Below are 27624 nucleotides of genomic sequence, written 5' to 3'. Positions count from 1 at the left end.
GACAAAAAAAATTGTTTTATTCGTATTATAAAAGACAGAAAAATACAATCATAATTCCTGAGGTCATCAGATGGTGGTGTGAGAGAAATACAATTATTTGATGCATACATCTTGCTGCTTTTTCTTTGGTTTGCGTCCTGAAGCTTCTAAATCACTTTATAAAGTGATTACGCTTCTTGCCCCTATTTTTGTAGTTCATTCATTTCAAAAGGGTGCTTGCAATGTTTTAAATGGCGTTACAGATATGTAAAGAATGGCACTTGTGCAATGTATGAACCGAGGTTTGCCTATCACTCCCTTTCTGGCCTTCCAGTGCTTCACATTCTGCTCACCCTGCTATGAAGACCTTTCAGCTCCTCCATAATTTGTGGTGGCAAGTCATCATTAACTTGCTCTGTCAAGTATTTTCCCACCTCTTGTACTTCCCTTTCCCAGAATCCTTTAGGGAGTGAAAACAGCTCATTTGTGTCAACTCCACCTATTCCTTGTAAATTCAGTGCACCTTCAGCAGGGAGGTAGCCAATAGGAGTTTGTCGTGCACTCTCTTCTCCCTCTACTCTACGGAAGATCCAGTCTAACACGCGTGCATTTTCACCAAAACCTGGCCATAAGAACTGTCCATTTTCATCCTTTCGGAACCAGTTGACATGGAAGATTTTGGGGAGATGAAGACCTTCCCTCTTTTGTAGGCTCAGCCAATGAGAGAGGTAGTGGCCAAAATTATATCCGAAGAAGGGACGCATTGCAAATGGATCATGCATTATCACTTTGCCTGAATGAATATAAAAAATACAAATTTAAAAGAGTTTGGACAATTATACATCAAAAAGGGATGTTGCGTCTGTAGAAGAGTCATCTTTTGACTTACCTTGGTGCTCTGCAGCCGCTGTTGATTCAGATCTCATAGCAGCCCCAACAAACACACCATGATTCCAGTTGAAGCTTTCATATACTAGAGGCACACCTTAAAAAAAAAAAAAATCCAATATCCAATTTAACATACATAGTAAAAGGTTTTCAGACAAACATACACAGCTTGTTTGTTGTAAATTATACAATTCGAGTACAAGAATAGTAACCAGCACACTTGTGCATTAAAGGTGCTCATTAGTGATCCAACGTATCCACTTCCAGACCAGTGATGTACCAGTACTTTGCTGGACTTCGGGTGTTTATACTGGAACGATGCCTGTAACCAACAGTCATCTGTCTTGTAAAAGCAATCTTAGCGGCTAACAAGCGGCGGGAGGGGGATCCTGTTGCTTGCTAGGGCTCTCCTGTCCCACGGGGGTGCCCGAGCGACCAGCTGTTCGGAAACCTGAACAAAGCTTGGATCAGCTCTCCCCTTTGGTAACCTGGAAACGATGACCTAACATCACTTCTGGGTTACCTGGATGTCAATGGTGCCATCTTAAAACAATCAAAAGCATTTGAAAATACAGATCTTGGTGCTTTTAAAGGGAGAAGAGGGATTTGGGGGTCTTATACCCCAGATCTCTCAAAGAGTATCTCATCTGTCACATGCCTATTACTGTCACAAGGATGTTTACATTAAAATGTTAAAGCAACAGTGTATAAAAAAAAAAAAAAAAAAAAAAAAAGGAGTTTAAGTGCCCCTGTGCAAGCAAACATGTGCATCGGTCCTGCACGCACAAAAACAGCAATCATCCCAAACATACGAGATATCACCATGGACATCAGATCATGGGCAGTAACTCTAGCACTAGACCCTCTGTAAATCTAAAGTGATTACCTGTAAAATCTTTTAAGCGTTGCCTATGGATAGTAAAATGTATGTTATTTGTTGCCGTTGCACGGGTGCGAGGAATTTATAAAGAGTGACATTTTTGGTATCTAGTAACCGTTTAATATCGAATATATTTTACAAAAATAAAAAATAAATGGGTTATGTAGTGTTTCTCTTTGAAAACTTTTTTTAAAATTAAAAAAAAAGGTTCTTTGAAAACTGCTGCGCAAATACCAACATAAAATACTGCAAAACCTGGCAATTTATTCTCTAGGGCCTGTAATAAAAATGTTATATATATATATATATATATATATATATATATATATATATATATATATATATATATATTTGGGGGTTCTAAGTAACTTTCTAGCAAAAAATACTGATTGTTACATGTAAACAATAAGGCCTGGTCTAGAAGTGGATATTTATTAGTAATATATTTTTTAGTTATATTTAAATCACGTACCTTCAGGCCGTCTCCCGCCAAAAATGATAGCATCTATAGGAACACCCTCTGGAGACTCCCAATTCTCATCCATAATGGGGCACTGAGCAGCAGGAGCACAGAAGCGTGAGTTTGGATGTGCACTGGGCTCTTTGTCTCCTGTAGATATAAAAATCTCATTACAACTTGAGATCTAAAAACTACGGTATGCAGATTAGTAAAAAAAAAAAACAACAAACACACACACACAAAAACGGACATCTGACCTTTCTTCCATGGCTTTCCCAACCAGGATGTAACTGTGACACCGGAAGGTATTTCTTGATCCAGCCCTTCCCAATAGACCCCACCGTCACTGGTCTCTCCCACGTTGGTGAAGATAGTGTTTTTTTGTACTGTGCTAAGGGCATTGGGGTTGGTTTTTACAGAGGTGCCAGGAGCCACTCCAAAAAATCCATTTTCTGGATTAATAGCACGGAGACGTCCTGTAACAGACATAACATTTATACTTGAGTGCTTGAAGAAGTGTAAAGAGGGTAGAAATTAATCTCAGTCAGTCATTTTTCATTATGGTCTGTGGCACACATGGAAAGATTCCTGTCCCAGTGAAACCTTTCTAAATTGGACAAAGGGGGAGGGGGATCTTCCTGAGCTCTAGCACCCATATTATCCAAAATCATAGGCGAGCGCAGGGGATGTGCCAGGTGTGCCGATTCTCCCTATTGCCTGGGCTTTACCCTGTGTTGGGCTCCCAGGATGGAGAGTGGGGGAAGTTGCTAGTAAATATTGTCGTCATTTACCAGCCCCTTCCTTTTCTAAATGAACACACTCACTGTGTTCATTCATAACTGAAGCATAGTAAACTGTGTTTACCGCTCAGCACAGAGCACCATCCTGTTTATTAACTGTCCAGCGCAGCTAAGGCTGCAGAGAAAGGCATGTGTGTTTGAGCATTGGGGTGCACACCCATGTCCAAAATTAAAAAGTTTAGGTTGACAATCTGCTTTCACTAAGGAGAAACAGCAGCTGGCAGACATTCCTGGTACAGGTGCCAACAAATTAATTATATTGAAGAGTACAATTTTTTCAGATTGCACCCACATGGGCATACCAATGATAGGGACTAATACAATAGGAACCCTGCTGTTTTTAAATTCTATTAATGATAAAGTATGAACAGCTACTTTTCACATAATAACTTACGGCGCCATTGAGCAGGGCTTTAAGACTGTTGAGGGATGGATTGAAGCATGTTGGAATCCTGTGTATCTTTTAAACAGGGATTATAATATATATATATATATATATATATATATATATATATATATATATATATATATATATATATATAGCAATTTGCATATTTGCCCGATTTGAAAATTGATTTGCTCTAAACCTTTCTGCAAACAGTGCAGACAGACTGAAATGGGGGTAGACCAGGGTGTGATTGTGGCCATGTATTATCAGAAAGGCCATATTAAAGCACATCTTGCAGGACCAACTAATAAACAGTGAGGAAAATAATTATTGCCTATATCAGGCAGCAGATGGTCAGCAAGCATACAATAAAGAATGGAGGAGGGAATTGGAGTAGTCTTATAGCATGGAGTTGGTAGTAACAGGTTTTCTACACCAGAAACAAAATATAGATAAATGCATTTACACTGCTCATTGGACCTGTCTACAGTATGCTGTGCTATGACAACGCGGCAACACACTTCATTATAAGTCAAGCTATGCTACGTTATTGCAGCCCATTCATTTTGAATGGGCCTCAACACAAAAAGAAAAAAATAAAAAAATAAACTTGGCTGCAGTATTTTTTTTTCCACCGCAGCACACTGCATCCTCCTTTTGTGTACTGCAGTGCGCTGTAGCGCACGTAGGTAAGTTGTGTATGTGCATTGCGGCGCCATTCAAAATGACTGGCAATGTGCATACACATGTTGCAGTAGCAGGTAGGAGTGCACATCCTATTGCAGTAAACTAGGTGTGAACAGAACCGAGAGGATATATATATATATATATATATATATATATATATATATATATATATATATATATATATATATATATATATATATATATATATATATATATATATATATAAAATAATTGTTATTTTATTTTTTAAATGCAGTGCCTTTTATGAAACAAAAAAATTGTACAGATGTTTGCAGACTGCCTGTACTTCTTTCTAAAAATACTAATTCCTTGACTGTCTCTGGCCTTAGTACTGAGTTACTGACCTGAACAGAAATGTGGATTATAAAGTTTGAGTGAAGTCAGAACTTCTGATCTACATGTTTTCTTTCCAGGTATGCACTTCAGAAAACTGTTAAAGCCACTGTTTTAACGTGACAGCCAGACAACTGACATTTTCAGCATGGTCAGCAATGGCCGCCCCTAGGTTTTTCCAATACAGGTTTTCTTCAATAGCCTCCTTCTAGTAAGTAATCTGACCATCTCTTGATCAAGTACTTTCATAAAAACAAGTATACGGCAAATTGACTAGATATGTAGTCCTTATTTCTCATATATGCATATCTGTTCTAGGGCAGAGACTCAAAGTATTCAAGCCCTGAAACCAGCCATTTATAGAAAGGTTAGTAATAGCTGCCTACCAGAGGCGGCTCTTTAATTAGGCGGTCGCCTAGTGCCTCACGGCCGCCTAACTTACCCAATGCATTACCCCAGTTTTGAGGGACCAGAGACTTTAACGCTGCTGTGCTCAGGCAGCGTTAAGAGCCCTGACTCAGGAGCGCGGCTACCAACGTCCCTAACCAGTGAATATTGGTGACACCACCCCTTGAGACGTCAATGACCCAACATGCCCTCAGTCAATGACGTCACAAGGGGATGGGTTCACCAACATGCCCTCAGTCAATGACGTCACCGGGTGGCCCCCTCCCCTTAATTAAAGAGCAGGACCTGGGGGCCACCTTGTTAAAGGCGGCTTCCAGTTTCCGATAAGCCCCCTGCCCTCAGACCCCCACAACCACCGGCCAGGGTTGTGGGGAAGAGGCTCTTGTCCTTGAATTATTTTTCCTTTAATGGGTGCGAGTGAGGCCCCTTGTCAAGTATTGCCCAAGGCCTCACAAAGCTTAGAGCAACCTCTGCTGCCTACAGATTTTTCTTAAAATAGGTATTCTCTAATATCCACTCTCTCTTCTATTTTCATATGTGGGGATGTGGATGATAGTGTGCTAGGAGACTAGGTTTCTGGCTACTTTTGAAGACTAGGGCAATCTGGTGCACATATTTAATGACAGACTTATTAGATGCACTGTACAGGAGGGTGCATTCCCTATGCGTATATCAATTACACATTTTAATTTCTGTAAGGAATTTACCTTTAATGTAACACGGAAAATGCATCCATCTTCACTGATTTTGCCCTTGCTATTTTATTTCTTACTGAATAGTTAGTTCACTGTGTTCCCTGTTGGCAGCCCAACTACAAAAAGGAATTATACCACTCACCTTCACTGTCGAATTTCATCCAGGCAATGTCATCTCCCACACACTGTACTTTCCAGCCAGGCAGCGATGGCCTCATCATTGCCAGATTTGTTTTTCCACATGCACTTGGGAAAGCAGCTGCGATGTATCGCTTACGTCCAGCAGGGTTTGTGATCCCCAAAATCTAACATGGGAAAGAAACCCCATAACAGAAGAATGTACAGTAACATGAAAAGGCTCAGGAAACAGAAGACAGAGGGTCTAGTGCAGGAGAGAGTGTACAGGGTGCTATAAGCTCCTCTCTCACCAGCATATGCTCCGCCAACCAGCCCTCATCCTTTGCGATTCGGGAGGCAATACGCAGAGCGAAGCATTTTTTTCCCAACAGAGAGTTTCCTCCATATCCACTGCCGAAGGACACAATTTCACGATTATCAGGGACATGGGCAATTAGTGTCTTTTCAGGGTTGCAGGGCCAAGAATTCACAAGGGGAGCTGTTCAAAAAAATAAAATAAAGAGATACCATATATAACATGTATATTTATAGGATGCACAATGATCAAATGATAACAAAGAGTTTATCCTACCTTTCAGAGGAAGTGGCTGTCCCACAGAGTGCAAACATTTCACAAATTCACCATCTCCCAGCGCGTCCAACACTGGTTTACCCATCCGAGTCATGATGCGCATGCTTGCGACTACATAGGGAGAATCTGTGAGCTGTACCCCATACTTAGACAGTGGGGAACCAACTGGGCCCATACTGAATGGTAGTACATACATTGTGCGACCTAAGAAAAACAAAGCAAACACCTGAATAAAGCCAGAGACAAATCAGATGAGAGAGGCTATATAAGAAATAAGAGTGGAGACTATATGCAGAAAGAATTACACAAATCTGGCTATAAAAGTTTCCTTTCCTTCAACCAACAGATACCTTCATTGCTTTTATTAACCCCCCCAAAAAAAATGTATAAACCTTTCATGCAGCCAGGAAAACGTTCACTCTTTGCTCGATCAAAGTCTTGAGGGGACATCCAGTTTCCCAGCTGTCCTTTTGCACCCTCCAGTGGAATTGGTATAGTTTCTCTTTGCCTGTCCGTCACTATTACAGTTTTACTCTCCACTCGGGCTACATCTTTTGGGTCAGTTCTTGCCAGCCAGCTAACAAGAAAAAAAAGAAAACCATAATTTTTTTTTAATTTGTTGCCTAAATAGAAAGCCAGCCAAAGATGACATTTATATTAAAAAAAAAAAAAAAAGAGCAATAACGACATACTGAAAAAGAATGTGGACTAATAAAATAAGCAATCGTGAAACTGGTACCAAAACTTTGTGATAGGACTCTACAGAAAACCACTAAAGGGCCCCCTTCCTATTTAAGCTCTACATTAATGTGTCCTACCTAATACTAATTAATTTCATTGCAATCGTGTAGTTTCCAAAATTCTATATCCAAAAATGTTTTTCTTTAAAAGAATATTCCTGCATAAATAATTGTGTAGCCCAGGGGTACTCAACGCTTGGACCAAGGGCCACATCTGGCCTGCGGAGCCCTCTGATGTGGCCTGCGACCTCAAAACCAGGGAAGTGCATGCCCATGCTCTGGCATAGCGCGTTGGCAAGCCCAGATCACGATCAACGGGTTGCAGAAGAAACAGGAGCCGCATAAGCCAATACTTCCTCTGCAGCGCCAGCACCTGTCCCAGGCAGAGTGATACCACGTACTCTGTTTGGTACCTTTCTAGCAGCCTGGAGAGAGATGCCAGCAAATGCTGGAAGAGGAAAGGGTCAGTGTATTAAACATCACATCACATGCACTGCACTTTTGCAATGGGCATATTAGCATTTATAAAGAAGGGTTTTTAGGCTGCTTTAACACTGATCCGCAGGTGTAGCTCAGAGCACCTGCGGCTTTCATGTGGGTTACCTATACTGAGCCATATTCTTCTATTATATCCTGAATGCAGGAGTTTTGGTGTGCTTTCAGAAAGTGCACCACACCCCCAAGATGTAATAGAAGTCTATGGCTTAGTGCAGCTAACCCGCAGTGCATCAGTGTGAAAGCGGCCTTATTGGGGGCTCAGGACAGTATGGGCTCATTTACATTTGCCGTTTAGGGAGACGGTAAAATACCATAGTTCATTGTGACCCATGACCGGTTACAAAATCACTTAAGTGGCCTTAGCTCTTCAAAAAGTTGAGCACCCCTGGGGTAGCCAAACAGCTTCAGGCCCTATGACAGTGGCAAAGTCTGCTATGGCTATAGTTAAACCCTTGGCTATGGAAATAGAAATGCCACCTTACCAGTTAGAGTACTTGCTTAGTTTCTTCAGCATTCCCTCTTGCTGTAATAAGGTCAGAAGGGTGTCATTTTCAGAAGGTGACCCATCACATATGTGGATATTTTGGGGATTACACAATTCAGCTCCTCTTATCACAAATTCTCGGACACCTGGAGGGAGACGCTCCATCTGCGCACTGAGCGTCTGCACAGCATGTGCCCCGCGGCATCGTACCCGCTGTGAGTCCACCCATGCTTTAACTATCCGGGAGCACGGCCTGTGCAAGAAAAAAATAAATTTATAGTAATAGTGAGACTTCACTTGTGTTCAGTCTAGACATACAGTAAGCATGATAGAAACATCACCCTGATCTCTAAATTGCCTTGAAAATGTGCATAACACACCATCAGTTCTAAAGACTAAGCAAAACAGGGAAGCACATTGTTCAGTAGGGAGAATATATGGAGAGAGACTGCCATTCACTTATAAAATGTGACATAAAAGACAAACTTTCATAACATGGAAATGCACAAGATCATTCAAGTGGAATGTGATTCACCACAAATGTAAAAAAACTGTAATGCTGCATACACACAACAATATGTTCGATGTGAGCTTGTTGTCGGCAAATCCGACTGTGTGTATGCTCCATCAGACATTTGCTGTCGGAATTTCCAACAACAAATATTTGAGAGCTGGTTCTCAATTTTTCCGACAACAAGAGTTCTTGTCGGAAATTTCCGATTGTCTGTAGCCAATTCCGATGAACAAAAATCCTACGAATGCTCGGAATCATTGAACTTCATTTTTCTCGGGTCGTAGTGTTGTACGTGACTGCGTTCTTGACGTTCGGAATTTCCGACAGCATTTGTGTGATCGGGTGTATGCAAGACAAGTTTGAGCCAACATTCCGTCGGAAAAAAATCACGGCTTTGTTGTCGGAATGTCCGATCGCCTGTACGCGGCATTACTGTGCCATACAAACCTTTAGCAATCAGTAAGCAAATGATTTTTATTTTTAAGTTAAGCAAATAAAATGCAACCCCTATAAATGTATTAAAACAAAAATATTTATAGCATTCTTTTTCAGTATTGATGGAATATAAAATCAATAGATGACAGAATTTTTCAGCACTTGCAAAATACAAGTATTGCGTCCTGTGTATTGTGGTTTACAGTATTAGGGCATCACAGCCACTAAATGCAGCAGGGTCCTTAGGGGTGGCCAGGATATTCTAACTTAGGTTCACTTTTTTACAAAAAATGCAAAGGTGACCTATCATTTTTATCTATCTCACTATATCCAACAACTGTATTATATTCATAAAGTTGCCTCAGTTTGGCCTAAATTTTGGCAGTCAGCCGCAGAATAAGCACACACAGCTGACTAGAGGGCCAGTTGTAGTCAGGCAGAGTTGAATCTGATCAGTATCAGTACAAATCTTCTTAGCCCTGGTAGGCTGTGTGTTAAAGGCACAAAGAGGGTGTCCCAGCATCACTAGTAGGAGTGTTCCAGGATCACCAAATTATAGCTCAGAGGGTCAGTAGGAGGTGGGCAAGGTTGAATCTGATTGTTGGCTATAAAAAATGTTAGTACTGTATTCTTTTTTATATCAGGCTGTATGTGAAAGAGGGTGTCTCAGCATGACCAGCAGATGTGTTCCAGGATCAAAGGTTGTGGGGTTGGCCATTGCTGAAAACCAGTGTCTGAACCAGCTATATAGCAGATAGACTCAGGGCCGCCACATCAACTGTAAGGGGCCCCGGGCCAGAAGAAGGCAGGACAGGTGAAGGGGAGCCGTGTTGTGCACTATAGAAAGGATCTTGCAGCTTCTGCTGCTCTCCGTGTCATTGAGCTCAGACATCGAGCTCTTTACTGCCACCTCTGGCTACTATGTGCATGTGCACCCCTCGTGTGAGCTGCCTGTACTGTGCTCCTCCGGGTCAGCAAAATGTCAGATTTGTGAAAACGAGCTGGGACTAGGTAGAATGATTTCCTTTACAAGTAGGGGCTGTGAAGGAAAGGAAGGGGGCCATTTGTGTACAGGGAGGGGCCAGAGGCTTGTGTGTTTACAGATTTGTGTATGTGTGGAGCTGAGAGAGATAGATAGATAGATAGATAGATATAGATATAGAGATAGAGATAGAGATAGAGATAGAGATATATATATATCTCTATATATATTCCCCACACCTGTATACATGTCAGCCCTCCTCACACCTGTATATACAGGTGTGGGGGGCTGACATATATACAGGATTGAGGGGGGCTGGCATATATACAGGATTGAGGTGGCCAGTGTGTGGATTCGGTGGGATATATGGGGAATATTGGTGGTCAGGCTCGGGTGGGGGGGGGGGGGGCCAGGCCTAAAGCTGTGTAAGGGGCCCAAAAAATTCTGATGGCTGCCCTGGATAGACTTCACTCTCTATATTCATGTCATTGTTAACATTTCTAGTTTTACTGTTATAATAATAATAATAATAATAATACTACAGGATGTATATAGCGCTAACAGTTTGCGCAGCATTTTACAATGTAAAGGGAGACACTACACCAACATCTCTGGTACTGTCACAAAAGAGACACTGGGGAGATTTACAAAAACTGGTGCACACAGAATATGGTGCAGCTCTTTATTGAAACCAATCGGTTTCCAGGTTTGAGCCTAGGTTCACAGCGGGTTAGAAATTGTGCGAGTTCAGCTGACACTGTCACAAGGATATTTTGGGAAATGAATATATTTACAAATAAAAAAAAAAAAGGAGGAGAGGTAACAGTGGGTTGGATGGGGGTGTTTTTACACAAGGATATTTTAGGGAATTAATTTATAACACTTTTATAGCTTATATAAAGACTACTTGGTGTATATTTTGTTTCTAATATCTCGAGAGATAGATATAGAAAATTTATATATATATATAATATATACACACACATATATATATATATATATATATATATATATATATATATATATATATATATATATACACACATACACATATACATATATACACACACACACACACACAAATCTGTATCTGTTCTAGGAATTCTATGAATGTGCTAGGCACAAAAAAAAGAAAAAAAAAAAATCGCTTGCAAACAGCAGAGGGCCTCACCAGCTGTTTCATCATCAGAAAACTAGCAACTGTTCATTTGTAATATAGAGCAAAGGTCGCAGCGCACAATACACATGGAAGAATATTAATAATGATCAACTTTTAGGCGGCACCTATGGTGTGTATGTGAACTACTAATGCTACGGCAAACATTGCAAGCCTGCTATGATTGGGGAAGTGTACTCAATTTCCAATGTTGTACTTTAAATCTGTGTTCCATGGAATTCCTTGGTAAAGATTCACCACGATTTCCACATGCCTTTTGAACAGGACTGCAGCCTTTATAATCAGATCATGCTGTAAATCTCTTTAAAGTGACTCTATTGCAAATGTTTAACAGCTGTACCTGTAAGGCTCCATGCACACTGGACTTAAAAAAAACGCCTGTTCTCTCGGGAGTAAAAAAAACGCTCATATAGGAGCATTTTTTGTACAAAGTTTAGGAGAATTTTACTTTTTTTTTCTGCCTCCAAGCTCCAATCAGAAACGCGAACCAGAAGGTTTTTTTTTCTGGCTCTAAACGTCTAACTCAAAATATGCCTCTTAACGTCCTAATGTGCATGGAGACATAGGCCGCTTCTACAGGCACAACACAAAACTCCTGTAAAAGCAAAGTCTTTTAAGCCAGTGTGCATGGAGCCTAAAGATAAGAAATACTTGCCTCTAATGCTGCCTGAACTGCTGAATGCCTCTAAGCCCTGGTTCACACTGGGCTGCGGGAGTGAAGCCGTGCGAGTTCAGCTGAACTTGCACGATTTCACTCCCGCTGGCAGTCCCGATTTCGGCCGTGATTTAAAAGACATCTATGCAGGTTTCTGCACAGATGTCAATGTAAATCGTGGCCCGAAATCGCAAAAAGTAGTACAGGAACTACTTTTTGAAATCGGTGCAGTGTCGCAGATGCGGCGTCGCACCGATTAGGACGGCGTCATTGCCGACAATTTGAGATGCGATTTGACATGTGAAATCGCATCTCAAATCGTACCCAGTGTGAACCAGGGCTAAATCTGAGAAAAATTGTCCATTAAAGTTTTGCTAGGACCCGGCACTTCCACTGCCAGGACCTTGTCAATATCCTGGGTCCTACACCGCACCCAGTGGTTCTTCTCGTCGACCCCTAAATACTACTATTTCCCATAGTGATTTACCAATTACCACCCTATACCCTGAAGTGAAAAGTATGACTTCCTCCCCCTCATGATGCTGGGGCCAGTTGCCAGGCCTTAGCACATCGGGACAGGTCCTTAGTCTGTGCAAGCTCTGAGTAGGCCAAACTGGAGCATTCACATGTCTTTTTTTGCTATAAAAAAAAAAAAAAAAAAAAAAGGGACAGTGGTAAAATGTGGGGAAGTTAATATCTTGGAATAAGGCACAATCTACTCTTGCTGCGGGCAAGTCCCCAACAGCATACTCTAAGTCAGGGGTCTCCAAACTTTAAGCAAAGGGCCAGTTTACTGTCCTTCAGAGTTTACGTGGGCCGGACAGTGGTCAGTTGGAGTCGAAAAGGTCCTGACATCAGTGGGATAAATGAATGCCCTATTGCTTCAGTGGGAGTAATTGTTCCCCATCATTGGGTCCCATTGTTGGTGTCATTGAGAGAAACTGTGCCCCGTTGTTGGTGTCATTGTGAGGAATTGTGTCCCATCGTTGGGGTCATTGAGCCCCTTTGTTGGTATCAGTGGATGAAATAGTGCCCCCAAGGGCTGGATAAAAGCAAACAAAGGGCCGCATCTGGCCCCCAGGCCGAAGTTTGGAGACCACTGCTCTAAGTGGTCACAGGCTTGCCTCGCCTCTTCACATACAGTGTAGGGTTAATGGCATCATCACACACAATGTAGGGCTAAGGGTCCACCCACAGACCAGAGCTTGGGGACAGCCTGAATTCGGACCAAAAAACGCACAGGGCTCCTGTGCAAGTTCGCACTGGAGATATGTGAACCGGCTCCATAGAGAGCCATTCACACATTCTTCTGCTATTGCATCCAATTCGCAAAAGTGTGAACCCGGCATAAGAATCGAACATACAGTCAAAAGTGGTTGCTGTGAAACAAGCTATCAAGCACCCATGAGGCGGATTGATCACCCAAAGTCCAACGATCGTAATGGACTATAAATGACAGCTCCAATGGAGGTTATTGAAAAAGTTGGTTGAACGTGATCAGAATTTCTGCTGGGTTCAATTAAGGCAATTTTGATTCCCTCTCCATGCAATTTAATTAGCCAATTCACACTAGTCTATCACCCAGGATTTTGGTTCCATCTCAGTTGAGACCAGAGAAAAGGTGTCATGTATATAGTCAGTTTTACTCTAAAAAAAAATGGCCTTGTACCAGAAGATGTTCTTATTGCAACGTCATTTGGTCAAAGTGTAGCACTCTTCGGTGTCAGTATGCAAAAGGCTATTGTGTGGCTGACTGGTGTATGCGTGATGTGTTCCTGTAACTTTTACCCGTTCATCTTGTTTTGCTTAGCTCTGTAATTACAGCCCAGCCTTAGTGACCTTTAACCCTTCATTCGATAAACAACACGTACAAAGTGCGAAGGTCATTGACAAGATATGCAGAAACTCAGGATAAACATGTATTCAGCATTTACCTAGTTTAGACCAGGGGCGGACTGACAGCTCATGGGGCCCCCGGGCAAAAAAAGATCATGGGGCCCCCTGTGTCTCCGCCCACGTTAAAGCTACATTCACACAAAGTCCCACCTACATATTGCACTGCCCACATTGCATGCGTTCAAACAATTTCTCTACACAATGTTCAAAATAAATGTTTATTATAGGAATTAAAACATTCTTCCCACTGATCACCAATGTAAGGGACATTCTTCCCACTGATCACCAATGTAAGGGACATTCTTCTCACTGATCACCAATGTAAGGGACATTCTTCTCACTGATCACCAATGTAAGGAGCATTCTTCCCACTGATCACCAATGTAAGGGACATTCTTCTCACTGATCACCAATGTAAGGAACATTCTTCTCACTGATCACCAATGTAAGGGACATTCTTCCCACTGATCACCAATGTAAGGGACATTCTTCTCACTGATCACCAATGTAAGGAACATTCTTTCCACTGATCACCAATGTAAGGGACATTCTTCCCACTGATCACCAATGTAAGGGACATTCTTCTCACTGATCACCAATGTAAGGAACATTCTTCTCACTGATCACCAATGTAAGGAGCATTCTTCCCACTGATCACCAATGTAAGGAACATTCTTCTCACTGATCACCAATGTAAGGGGCATTCTTCCCACTGACCACCAATGTAAGGAACATTCTCCCCACTGATCACCAATGTAAGGGACATTCTTCCCACTGATCACCAATGTAAGGGACATTCTTCCTACTGACCACCAATGTAAGGAACATTCTTCCCACTGATCACCAATGTAAGGGACATTCTTCCCACTGATCACCAATGTAAGGGGCATTCTTCTCACTGATCACCAATGTAAGGGACATTCTTCTCACTGATCACCAATGTAAGGGACATTCTTCCCACTGATCACCAATGCAAGGAGCATTCTTCCCACTGACCACCAATGTAAGGAACATTCTCCCCACTGATCACCAATGTAAGGGACATTCTTCCCACTGATCACCAATGTAAGGGACATTCTTCTCACTGATCACCAATGTAAGGGACATTCTTCTCACTGATCACCAATGTAAGGAACATTCTTCCCACTGATCACCAATGTAAGGGACATTCTTCTCACTGATCACCAATGTAAGGGACATTCTTCTCACTGATCACCAATGTAAGGAACATTCTTCTCACTGATCACCAATGTAAGGAGCATTCTTCCCACTGATCACCAATGTAAGGGACATTCTTCTCACTGATCACCAATGTAAGGAACATTCTTCTCACTGATCACCAATGTAAGGGACATTCTTCCCACTGATCACCAATGTAAGGAACATTCTTCTCACTGATCACCAATGTAAGGGGCATTCTTCCCACTGATCACCAATGTAAGGGGCATTCTTCTCACTGATCACCAATGTAAGGGACATTCTTCTCACTGATCACCAATGTAAGGGACATTCTTCCTACTGACCACCAATGTAAGGAACATTCTTCCCACTGATCACCAATGTAAGGGACATTCTTCTCACTGATCACCAATGTAAGGGACATTCTTCTCACTGATCACCAATGTAAGGGACATTCTTCTCACTGATCACCAATGTAAGGAACATTCTTCCCACTGATCACCAATGTAAGGGACATTCTTCTCACTGATCACCAATGTAAGGGACATTCTTCCCACTGATCACCAATGTAAGGAACATTCTTCCCACTGATCACCAATGTAAGGAACATTCTTCCCACTGATCACCAATGTAAGGGGCATTCTTCTCACTGATCACCAATGTAAGGGACATTCTTCCCACTGATCACCAATGTAAGGAACATTCTTCTCACTGATCACCAATGTAAGGAACATTCTTCTCACTGATCACCAATGTAAGGGACATTCTTCCCACTGATCACCAATGTAAGGAGCATTCTTCTCACTGATCACCAATGTAAGGGACATTCTTCCCACTGATCACCAATGTAAGGGACATTCTTCCCACTGATCACCAATGTAAGGGACATTCTTCCCACTGATCACCAATGTAAGGGACATTCTTCCCACTGATCACCAATGTAAGGAATATATATAGGGAATAACACTCACTTAGGCTGGATTCACACCTATGGCATTTTTAGTGCTTTTTGCATTTTGCAGATTTGCACTACAGAACATGTTCCATAGGAAACCATGATAAATGGATTGTTGTGCAAATCTGCAAAATGCAAAAAGCACAAAAAATGCCATAGATGTGAATCAGGCCTTAGTGCAGGTTCACACTGAAAGCGGGAATGAAATTGTGAGAGACAGTTCAGCTAAACTCGTACGATTTCATACCCGCATGTCAGTGCGAATTTGGCGGGTGATTTCAGAGACATCTGTGCGGGTTGCTGCACAGATGTCTATGGAAATTGCACCAAGAAGTCGCCAAAAGTTGTACAGAAACTACTTTTAGGAATTGGTGCAGCGCCACAAATGGGGCATTGCACCGATTCGGGTAGTGCCATTACCATGCGATTTGACATGTCAAATCGCATGGTAAATTTCTTCAATGTGAACCAGGTCTTAGTGCTATTCCCTATATATAACACTGATATCTGTACACTGAGTGGCATTCAGTGTACCAAATATCAGTGTGCAGGGGCGGACTCACCATTTGGTGTGCAGGGGCGGACTGACCATTCGGCACTGCCCGAGGGTCCCATGGTGGGAGGGACCGGGCCGGCTCAGCCCGCCCCTGGAGGTGCCCGCAGCAGCGGCAGCTTATCATACACAATAAAAAAAACTGAGTCTATAACCCCGAGAAAGTAGTGCCTTGAACCATTAAATCCCACTAGCTAGGATGATGTGGCTGTTGTAAGAGAGGGTCGGGAGGTATGAGCTGGCCGGGATGGATGGCTCATCATGTGCACTAGTAAATAGCAACTGTCCTGACCTGACCTGCTACCTGGTAAATAAGCCCACTGTCACAGCACAGGGCAAGAATGTAAAGAAACAATCAATTCAGCATGGCTCTTATAACACAGATTAGACTGTCACAGTAACTGTAATCACAGTGCTTTCATTATTTATGACACTGACCTGCTTCTTCACACAAGGCAGGTCAGAGTGGATGCCGTTCATTCCTGTGTCTGTGCTGCAATTATGTCTGCTCTGCCTCCGAGTCCAGCAGCTCCTTCAGACAATCCTCCGCGGCAGTGACTTATGGCCCCGCCCCCTCAGCTGAATTCCACAGGGGGAGAGGTGGCCGGAGCGTCCTGTCACAGTGACTGTACATCCCCGCACGGCTCTGAGCCATCCATCCGGGGCAGCTCATACCTCCCGAGCGGAGCGAGCCTACAATAGTCACATCACCCACCCAGGATTTAATGGTTCAACTCAAGGCATCTCGGGGGTACAGAGTGCGTTTTTTTTTATTGTGTAGACATAGAAGCTGACGCTGCTGCAGGCACCTCCAAGGGCGGACTGAGCCGGGCCCGGGCCCTCCCACCACGGGGCCCTCGGGCAGTGCCCGACTGACCGAATGGTCAGTCCGCCCCTGGTTTAGACTATACCCTATATTTGCCAAGGACCCTTGTCTGAGTATGTACTGTGAATAAATAGGATCCCAGACAGATGGCTTTTCTATATCACAGAGCAAGCACGCCCTGTTCTGATAGTTTATCATACAACGTCTCGCCAGTGTGCACAACCAACATTAAATCTGCAAGGGCAGCATTAGAAAGTAGCAGTCATACAACTATAGGGTTGATTCATGAAAACTGGGAGAGTGCAAAATCTGGTGCAGCTGTGTATAGAAACCAATTGGCTTCCAACTTCAGCTTGCTAAATTAAAGGGGTCTTTCACCTTAAAGCGGAGTTCCACCTAAAATTAGAACTTCTGCTTTAAGCGATGGTGACCCCCTGTTATTTTTTTTTGGGGGGGGGGGGGGATACCCTCTTTTTAGAGGCATTCAGCTCCCACTTCCTTCCGGGGGTACACGGTGCCGGAAGGAAGTTCACCTCTCCCCCTCCCATCTTCTGTTATACGTCACAGGTCCCAGAAGATTGCCCGGCCAATCACAGCGCAGTGCATGCCCGGATGTGAAGCCACAGCCAAGTACCCACAGAGAGATGCGGGGATGTTCGTTACATTTGGTACTGCCATAGCCTTGAATCTCAGCAGCCCCCCAGAGACATCAAGTGGCCCAAAGGTGCTCTTAGACACAGATGACGATTTAGAATCTGCCAGGGAGTGCAGACTGCCAGTCTATGCCTTCCCACTTTACATTGTTAAGGATGACTGAAATAAAAGATTGCACAGTCTACTCAGGTATGACCCAGCATCAGAATGTACAGGCTGGTGTGTCCATACAAAATCACTATGCACAGAGCAGTCTGACAATATGGCAACACACCCTGTACAGCCTTCTCTAGCAGCCACAGGGGCTGTCTATTCTTTCAGGAGGACATGCCCTTAGGGGGTGCCATACATCTTTTGGTTGAAGTTGTCATTATAAGCTTTGAGTGCACCTTTGATCAGAGGCGGCTCTTTGCTTTGTGAGGCCTCAGGCAAATCTGAGACATGAGGCCCTACTCACATCCATAATGGGAAAAATAATTCAAGCGATAAAAACTAACTGTATAAATTGCATATGTTAAGAGTTTTAAAAAATTCTATTAACTATGAATTCACCGTTTATAGAATTTTCTCTAACCAATTCTTTAGGCAAATCAGGCGGCCGCGAGGCCCCTGTGGGGGCAAGGCCTAAGGCGACCGCCTAATTTGAGAGCCGCCTCTGTCTTTGATGCCATATGCAGGGTTCGTTGCAGAATATTCACAACTGTGTGCAGAGGATCAATGGAGGATGCATTCACATCCTGCACCTGTATACCGATGGCCATAGGCACTCAATGCAGGGATTGAATTTTATCTGATTCCGGCTGAATCAGCCACAATACGGTCTGTGGGTGGCCCTGTCAGCACCAACCAGCTCAACAAAACTCTATTTTTCAATCTGAGCTGGCTGAACAATGCCTGCATCCAATCAGGTACGGACACTGTTCAGGTACTCTGACAGTCACAATTGCTGGCTGTCAGAATACAATAGCTTCAGACTCTTCAATTCACATTGGTTAGTGTAGATGGGCATGGGGCTGAACAAGGGAAAATCATAATGTGTGTGGCCCAGTGGTGTAGCGTGGGAGGGGGGCCACCGCCCCGGGCACAACATTTAGAGGGGCGCTGTCATGAGTGTGGAGAGGAGGGAGCGCCAACAACAGATGGGACATAGGAACATAAACATGATGTCACCACTCCAGGCTTTACACAGTGGATCATGTGACCAGACTGGAGCTAGCTGAAAATAGGCAAGTCCATGGGTCAGGGGGGGCGCAAATTACTTGCCTCGCCCCAGGTGCTGACAACCCACGCTACGCCACTGGTGTGGCCAGCTTTAGAGAAAGCCCAAGACAGCAGACCTGAATCTGGTTACTGTACATCATTGTCTTTTCCATTAGGTTACCAGCTATATGGAACATGAGTTTGTTACATGTATAGCTTATCTATCGCAGGCAATTATACAGCACTGTAAATTCCACAGATTACAGAAATGAAAATCACCAATTTCCCCCCCATCAACGTAGTATCAATGTGGGAATGCCTCTCACTGAGCTAATGTGTTTTCCTTGCGGGGGGGGGGGGGGGGGGGGGGAGAGAGAACACACAGTGGTTATTGTTGGCTAATAATCGCATGCAAAATCCACCATGCTGGTTGTACCCCAGTTGAGCAAACAACTTAGATACAATCGGTCTACCCATACATGGTTTGAATCTTGGCCGAGATTCAAATTGTCTATGGCTAGCTTAAGGTCCCTATCTCACACACATTACATACTAGTGAGTGTGGAAAGAAACCAGAATGCCTGGAGAAAACTCATCTAAGCAAATGGAGAACATGCAACACCATGCAGACTTTGTCCTGGCCAAGACTTAGACAGGACAGTCCCTGGACCGGCCAAGATTCAAACTTTCTATGGCTAGCTTAAGGTCCCTATCTCACACAAACTCAGGTACATACTACGAAGTGTGGGAAGAAACCAGACTGCCTGGAGGAAACTCATATAAGCACAGGGAGAACATACAACACCAAGCAGACGGTGTCCTGACCGAGACTTGAATCTTGGACCCCAGTGCTGCAAGGCAGAGATTTTAAACACTGTCCTAGTAGATAACACAAGGCTCCACATACATAGGTAGATTCACAAAGAGTTAGGCCGGCTTATCAGTAGATAAGCCGACCTAACTGAATCTACGCCGGCGTTTAAGTGTATTCTCAAACAGAGATACACTTAAACAAAGCTAAGATAGAACGGCGCAAGCCGGCCTATCTTAGCTTGCAATGTTTCTGTTTGCTAGATGGCGCTTCCATTGCGGCCGGCGTAGATGTAAATGAAGGGATACGCCGATTCACGAACGTACGCCAGGCCTACACCGTCGCATTACGTTGTTTCCGTAAGGGATAGGCCGCCTAAAGTTATTCCACCTATGAGGTGGAATAACAATGTTAAGTATGGCCGCCGTTCCCGCCGCGAGGTTCGAATTTTTTACGTCGTTTGCGTAAGTCGTCCGCGAATCGGGATTTACGTTGTTTACGTACATGTCGAAATCAATAGGCCCGTACGGCCTACTTAGCCGCAATGCGCACTGGGAAATGTAGTCGCCCGGCGCATGCGCAGTGTCAAAAAACGTGAAGTCAAGCCTCATTTCCATACAACACGCCCCCCTCCAAGTCATTTGAATTAGGCGCCCTTACGCCCGCTCGTTTTAGGCTACACCGCCTTAGATTAGCAGGTAAGTGGTTTGTGAATCACTACTAGCCTAACTAATTTACGGCGGTGTAGCCTAAAAAGGCTAGGCCGCCCTAAAGTTAGGCCACTCTACGTGAATCTACCTAACAGTATGCAAAGCTTTGAAAAACCCTTTCTGGCACCCTTATTCTTGAACGTTATCTTTTTTTATTACAGGTACAGTATGTACAGTATATAGCACAGATAATTTACATACACATCAGTCCCTGCCCTCAAGGAGCTTACAGTCTAAGGTCCATATCTCACATGCACAATAGAAATATATTGCCCCGGCTGATTATTTTAGAGATATCTGAAAATAGAAAATGCTCAATTTAACTTGGACACCAGCAGAGCCATCATGACTGCAATCTGCCTTATTTGTGCGCAAGAATAGACCCTATCCAATTGTATGTGGTGGTGTAAAGCAGACAATGTCAGAGTAGTATATACAGTATATATTATAAATGAAGATCATGTATAAATGCTACATCGACTGTCTCTAAATTGAGCCTAGGCACTGAGTGTATAAAGTTCTAGCATGGGACAACTATTATTATAAATAATTATACTCCTGCTTATGCTTTCTATTAAGTGGTGATATTCAGCAAAGTTACGCACACAGCTAAGAAGTGCAAGTTACTTTTTGTGTACTGTAGATGACAGTGGCTTGCCCATATGAGTAAGCAGAGCTACCTTTCAGGAATGGGGTGGTCATAACCATGACTGCTGCTGAAGAGCTCAGCTGCTAACCCAGCATGACTAGTTACCACCGCATTCCGTACTAAATCAGCCCATTACAGGAAACCTATAGCGGACTTTCAGTGGTTATCCCTAGACAAACATTATCTCTGCTCATCAGAGTAGCTATAGGTAGATCAAAAGTAAACCAGCGTAGGCTTTAGCTGGACATACACTGTAAGATGTCTGTCTATCGATTCCCCCAATCTATAGATTCTGGTTTAGTCTGAAAGGAGGCATATGCCCTGCTGGCTACTGTATTCCGACAGCCCACGTCTGTGGCTGTCAGAATACACAAACAGTGCCTGCAGCTGATTGGATGACAATTCGTCCCTCGGTTCCTGCAACTTTCAGATTTCGGTCAAGTGGGTTCTGTCTGGGTCTCCTACGACCCGAATTTCATCCTGTTCCTGATGACCAGCAACTTTTAAGCTGACCATAGATGGTGCGATTTTTTTTCCCTGCAACCATGGATTACAGGAAAGAGAATCACTTGATCCCCCCCCCCCCATCAACACAGTCAGTGTTGATGGGGGTAATCCCTCCCGTGGAGCGCTTGTGTTCTCCCAGCTGGGGGGGCAGGGAGTTGTCCCAGCCGGGAAAACATACAGCAATTATTGCTAGTGGCTATAGCCCCTGACATAATCGCATGATAAACTTTACATGCTGGCTGTACCCAAGTCAATCGATGGATCGACTTAGGTAAATTCAGCCTGCCCATCGATGGTTCAAATCGCAGCTGGTCCCTACTGAACTGGTCAAGATTCGAACCATCTCTGGCCGGCTTTAGATTGCATCCCCATATTAAAATGTACGCTAAAGCTGGCCATACAATGATCAGAGTATTCTGACAGCTGAGGATACCGCTATCACCATGAGAATACAATGTCACTTTGGGGGATACCTCCACCCACCTCATTGTTGTAGAGAGAAAGTGAAAACTGGCCATACATGGATCCAAACTCAGCAGGGCCCAGCCAAAATTCGATCCATGTATGGGCACTGTGGTTGAACACAAGTCGATCTACTGATCAACTTTTTTCTTTTCAGTGCTGTCGGTATATTTCAACTCGTTCAGCACTATAGGCTGCAGCGCTGATCCATGTATTCTGATGGCAGGGGAGTCTCCCCACTGTCAGAATACAATGACACAGCGGGGAGGATTCCCCCATCCACATTGAGGCTGCTTTCACACCGCAGCTTTCCGAGCGTTAGCTGTAAAGTGCTGCTCTTTAGCGGGGTGCTTTTAACCCCCAAGAAGGGGTTAAAATCTCCCGTGTTGCGGCACTTAACCACTTTAGAAGTGCTGCCCATTCATTCCAATGGACAGGGGCAATCTGATAGCGGTGCATACAACCAGGGCTGCTGATAGGGGGGGACCACCAGTCCTCCTGTAGGGGGCCCTGAGGCACACATGGGGGCCCAAACAGCAGAGGGAATCAGTGCGGTCGGATGGAGGGGCAATTATAGGATGCCCTGTGGATATATTTAAGGGGGGCCCTGCCAGGTAGGCTGTACGAGGCCCCATAATTTCCAACAGCAGCCCTGCATGCAACACACCTAAACCGCCCCAAGGGTGCTGCTTGCAGGACTTTTTCCTAACATCTTGCAAGCGCACCGCCCCAGTGTGAAAGCACTCAGGCATTCACACTGGGATGACAGTGGAGGCAGTTTTCATGCGTTTTTTCTAGCGCTTAAATGCCTGAAAACTGCCGCAGTGTGAAAGGGTCCAAACCAGGTCAGTTTTTTACATTCAACCTAATGCACGAACGAAAAACCCCCCAAAAAACTCACCCATGAATGGTCAGCTTTACAGACCACTCCATCCACAGAAATGAGATGGATACAGATTCCACCCCCTTCCAAGACATTGTATTCTGACAGCGGCACCCGCCTCTGTCAGACCAGGTCCACAATGGGGCGACACGACAGGCGGCTCAGCCGCCTGAAGTGTCGCGTCCCATGCAATGCTATGAAACCGTTCTAATAGGAGCAACGCAAGTCGCTCCGACTTAGAAAAAAGGTTCCTGTAGTATTTCGGGGGCGGCTCGGGGCGATCTGTATTGACTTCTATACAGAAGTCGTTTTGCGAATCGCCTCTGAAGTCGTCCTCAGGACGACTTGCAGAGTCGCCCCCGAAGTCGTGCCGCCTATGTGTAAACCGACTCTCAGTATACAATGATCATCAGCCACAGAGTGAGACAAGATTTCCAACATGTCCCTTCCACAGAAGCTGATGAAATGATTGACTTCCACACACTGATCGACATTTGTTTGGTCCCTGCTGAACCAGCCGAATTTCGATCGATGCGTGCGTTGGAATTATATGTGATCATGCACAGTTAGATGGTAATGACTTTATATCACATAAAAACCTATCACCACCCACCGTTAACTTTATCTTGTGCGTTTAGGTGACCCCATATGATATGCACACCTATGACTGTATGGTGTACCCGCAGGCGTCATTGAGCCTTGGTTACGTCTGACCTCATGATGTCGTGTATATATATCCATGTAATCTAAAAATGAGTTCCAGTCATGTATGAAGTTATGTGAAGAATGCAATGCTGTGTGTGCGAATCTCCCCATTCCATTCACTTACCCCACAGTGCGCACAGAGAAGGTTGGCATCTTGGCAGCAGAAAGGAGACAGCAGTGGGTCACCCAGATCCTAGAAGATGAAGATAAGTGGGAGGTGTGGGGATACAGCGAACAGGGAGGGACTGGGGGTAGGGACACATTAAGAGGCAGGACAACATGAATACCGGTTTGGGGTGGTGAAATTAGACCAAAGGTCTTATTTGCCTCTAAGTGTGTTATACATCCTGTATCAGAGTCACAGCACAAACAACCAATGTCATCGTGTCACCATTTTCTGTCTCCTCCTCCCCCCTCCTAGACCCAGAACTTCCTAGAATAGCCGGTACTCTTCTAAGTGACTATTGGCTGCTGTCTGCCAAGCCTCTGGTCGTGCCCCTCCCCCACCCAGCTAAATTCTAGCAGGGTGTTACACAAAAATCTGCATCCCCTGTATCCCAAAACAGTGTGCAGGCAATCCCATGTGTCCCCCCCAGCTCTGATGACGCTTACCTGCAACCATCTCTTACATGCAGTTGGGTGCGTTTTTTTAATGCAGTATAAACACAGTAGAGATTTATATGCAAGACATATTAATGTATGAGCCTACTTTACACCAGTGCTGTCGTGAGTTTACAAATGCACGGCATGTTGCATTTTCTCACAGCGCATTGAAAATGCACATCCATGTGCGCAAACGCGTGTAAAACGCAACTTATTAAAAATGTAATAATACAATTTTTTTTTTTTTAAATGCCCCTAAGCGCACTAAAAAACCCATCGCAAATGGATATGTTTCCTCTCACTTCCTGTTGTGTCCCTGGGACAGGAAGTAATGCTATATCACCATATTGGGACAGACAGCAAGAGAAAAAAAACGTTACATATTTGTATCCAAAATAAAAAGATGTCTAAATAATTATATATATATATATATATATATATATATAAAAAAAAATATTTAGATCTTTCATGACCGTGAGCTGTGGATTATTAACCCTTTCATGGCTGGCAAGTCCCCGATTTGTAGCTTAACAACCCTTTCATCACTGGCAGGTCACCGATTTGTGGAGCATTAACCCTTTCATAACCAGCAACACCCCCCCAATGACTGGTAGGTCCCTGAATTTTTGGTCATTAACCTTTTTACAATTAATGACTTGTTCATGACTGGCAGGTCCCCCTCCGCTATGTGAATGATTAACCCTTTCATGACCGACAGCGCACTGGTTTGTGGATTTTTAACCTTCTCTTAACCAGCAGGTTCCGGATTTGTAGCCGGACACCCCTTTCACGACTGGCAGGTCCCCAAAGTGCGATTTCTTAACCCTTCAATGACTGGGAGCTTCTCAATTGCGAGCTATTCATTTTTTTCATGATCAGCAGGTCCCCAATTTGGCCATTATTAACACTTTCATGACCAGCAGCTCCCCAATTTGCAAATATTTAAACTTTTAATGACCTGCAGCTCTATAATTTGTGGATTATTAAGTCTATCGTGGCCAGCAGCACCCCAATTTGTGGATTATTAACCCTCCTTATAACTGTCAGGACCCCAATCTGTAGATTACCAACCTATTCATGACTAGCAGGTCCCCGACTTGTAAATTGTCAATCCTTTTATGACCAACAGCACACCCTGATTTGTGCAGTTTTTAACCCTTTTATAATTGTCAGGTTCCTGATTTGGAGCTTAACAACCTATTCATGGCCAATGTGATATTTAACCCTTTATTGACCTGCAGCTCTACGATTTTTTTTTTCTTTTACAACTGACAGGACCCTGATTTATAGATAAACAAGCTTTTCATGATTGTCAGGTCCCCGATTTGTGAATTATTAACCCTTGCATGACCAGCAGGTCCTATATTTGTAGATTACCAAACCCTTTCATTACTGGTAGGTCCCTAAAGTATGACTTATTAACCTTTTAATGACTGAGGTGATTGTGAGTTATTAACCTTTCATAATCAGCAGCTCCCCAATTTGGGCATTAATAACCCTTTCGTGTCTAGCAGCGCCCCGATTTGTGTATATTTAACTCTTTAATGACCGTAAGCTCCCCGATTTGTAGATCATTAACCTTTTTGTGACTGGCAGCTTCTGATTTGTGGTTTAAAAACTCTTTCATGACTGACATCTCCCAAGTGTATGTGAATGAGTACAAATGGAAACCAAGGCAGTTGTTAAATCACAAGAGATGAGAGTTACCAACTGTCAGAGTTGGGCTTTAGACCTGGTTCACACTTATGCATTTGCGCGTTTTCAGTTTTGCAGAAACGCGCTACAGTACATTTAACATGGATGTTGTTCACATCTGTGCATTTTAAGGAAAGAGCCATAGACTTTTTTTCTGTTTTTTGGTTCCATAGACGTCAATGGATCAAAAATGTGTATTTGAAAAAGCAAAACACACCTGGAATATGCAAACTGCAACCTGCATAGGTGTGAATCAGGCCTTTATGCTTTCATTATTGGCTGCTCATTGACATGTGCATACTTTACCCTTTTAATGACGGGCAGCTCTATGCTTTTTGTATGCTCATCCATTTCATAGCTTACCATTCCCTGACGCATGTGGATGATTAACCTTTTCATGACTAGTGGCACCCTGACAGCTGACCAGGATTACTCTACTCTAGGTTAGTGGCTCCTGGAGGCTGGGGGTAATTAGCCCATTTACATCTGGAAACATTCTGGTGGTGAGGGATAATTAACCATTTGCTGAATAATGCCTTCCTAGGACTGGATAAGATGTATCCATTCATGGCTAGCAGCAGCTCTCTGATGCCTGTTTGAATGAACTTTGTCTTTCCTAACAGCATATTTTAGTACCCTACCAAACTATGTGCTGGATTCCAGGCATCCCACAGCACCATCCTTCCCTTCCCTCCCCATCATTGTGTAGGTATTTGAGTGAGTGTGAAGAGTGTTGTCAGCTATTGGAGGTATTGTGAGATGTCAGGGAGTGGGTATGTACCAAGGGATTAAAGATGCCAACAGTGCCAACCTAGGCTGTAAAATGTTGTGTCCCTCTGGAAGGTGCAGGCTAACATGAGCTGCATATGTGGTGGTGGGATTACAGGTGATATTGTAGAATATTCTGTAGGGTGGAGGCACTTTGACAATTCTACACTCTTTGACAAATGCTGCGGGTATCTGTATTGTAAATAGTTTCCCTGCGTGGGTAGGGTGCAGGAACCAGGGTAAAGCTGCCCATTAGTGAATCAAAATTCAGATGGTTCATCGGGGACTGGCCAAATTTCAATCCATGTATGGGCAGGCTGGTTTTACAAAATTTGATCTACCGATATACTTCTGTACATCACACCTGTTGGAAAATGTAAGCTCGGTCAGTGCCGCAGGCTGTAGCTGGCAGTCCTAATTTGGTGTATTCTGAGGTGGTAAAGTCTGCCCACCGTCCGAACACAGTAGCTGAGTGGGAAGATTTCCCCGTTCACATCAAATGTGTGGCTGGGGGAATCAAGTCATTTTTTCCCATTCAATTTCTTTTTCGTTCAACCCACTGGTATGTATGCTGCATTAGCTTGATGGGCATTGGTAAGGTCACAGATAGGTTTAAGTTCCATTCTGAGATGTCTGCTTAGAGCAGGGCTGTCTTAATAAGAGGGCACACCTGGGCATTGCCCAGGGGCCCCAGCTGCATGGGGGACCCCTGCACTTTGCCCAAAGCAGCTGGTCCTTGAGCCCACCCTGCCCCGAAATTGGGGGGCCCATGATGGCACTGAGATTGATGGATACACAGGGGAGGCAATCTGCCTCCTACCTACTTGATGTCTGT

The 27624-nt window shown here is 43.8% G+C and overlaps 1 protein-coding gene across 1 annotated transcript; it reads right to left on the bottom strand.

Moving 5' to 3' along the window:
- On the bottom strand, positions 1-23959 carry PCK2 (phosphoenolpyruvate carboxykinase 2, mitochondrial). The gene is made up of 10 exons (XM_040354569.1): positions 23848-23959; positions 7969-8223; positions 6641-6825; positions 6249-6452; positions 5968-6155; positions 5682-5844; positions 2465-2683; positions 2220-2357; positions 869-964; positions 1-772 (listed from the first exon to the last, which is right to left on the bottom strand). Exons 1-10 carry the CDS (start codon positions 23874-23876, stop codon positions 318-320), a joined length of 1932 nt encoding a protein of 643 aa, XP_040210503.1. The 5' UTR covers positions 23877-23959; the 3' UTR covers positions 1-317.
- Between the last annotated feature and the right edge of the window lie 3665 nt (positions 23960-27624).

The sequence above is a fragment of the Rana temporaria genome, chromosome 1 (assembly GCF_905171775.1).
Source record: "Rana temporaria chromosome 1, aRanTem1.1, whole genome shotgun sequence".
Taxonomy (NCBI): Eukaryota; Metazoa; Chordata; class Amphibia; order Anura; family Ranidae; genus Rana; species Rana temporaria.
This window is presented reverse-complemented; position numbering and strand designations above follow the sequence as displayed.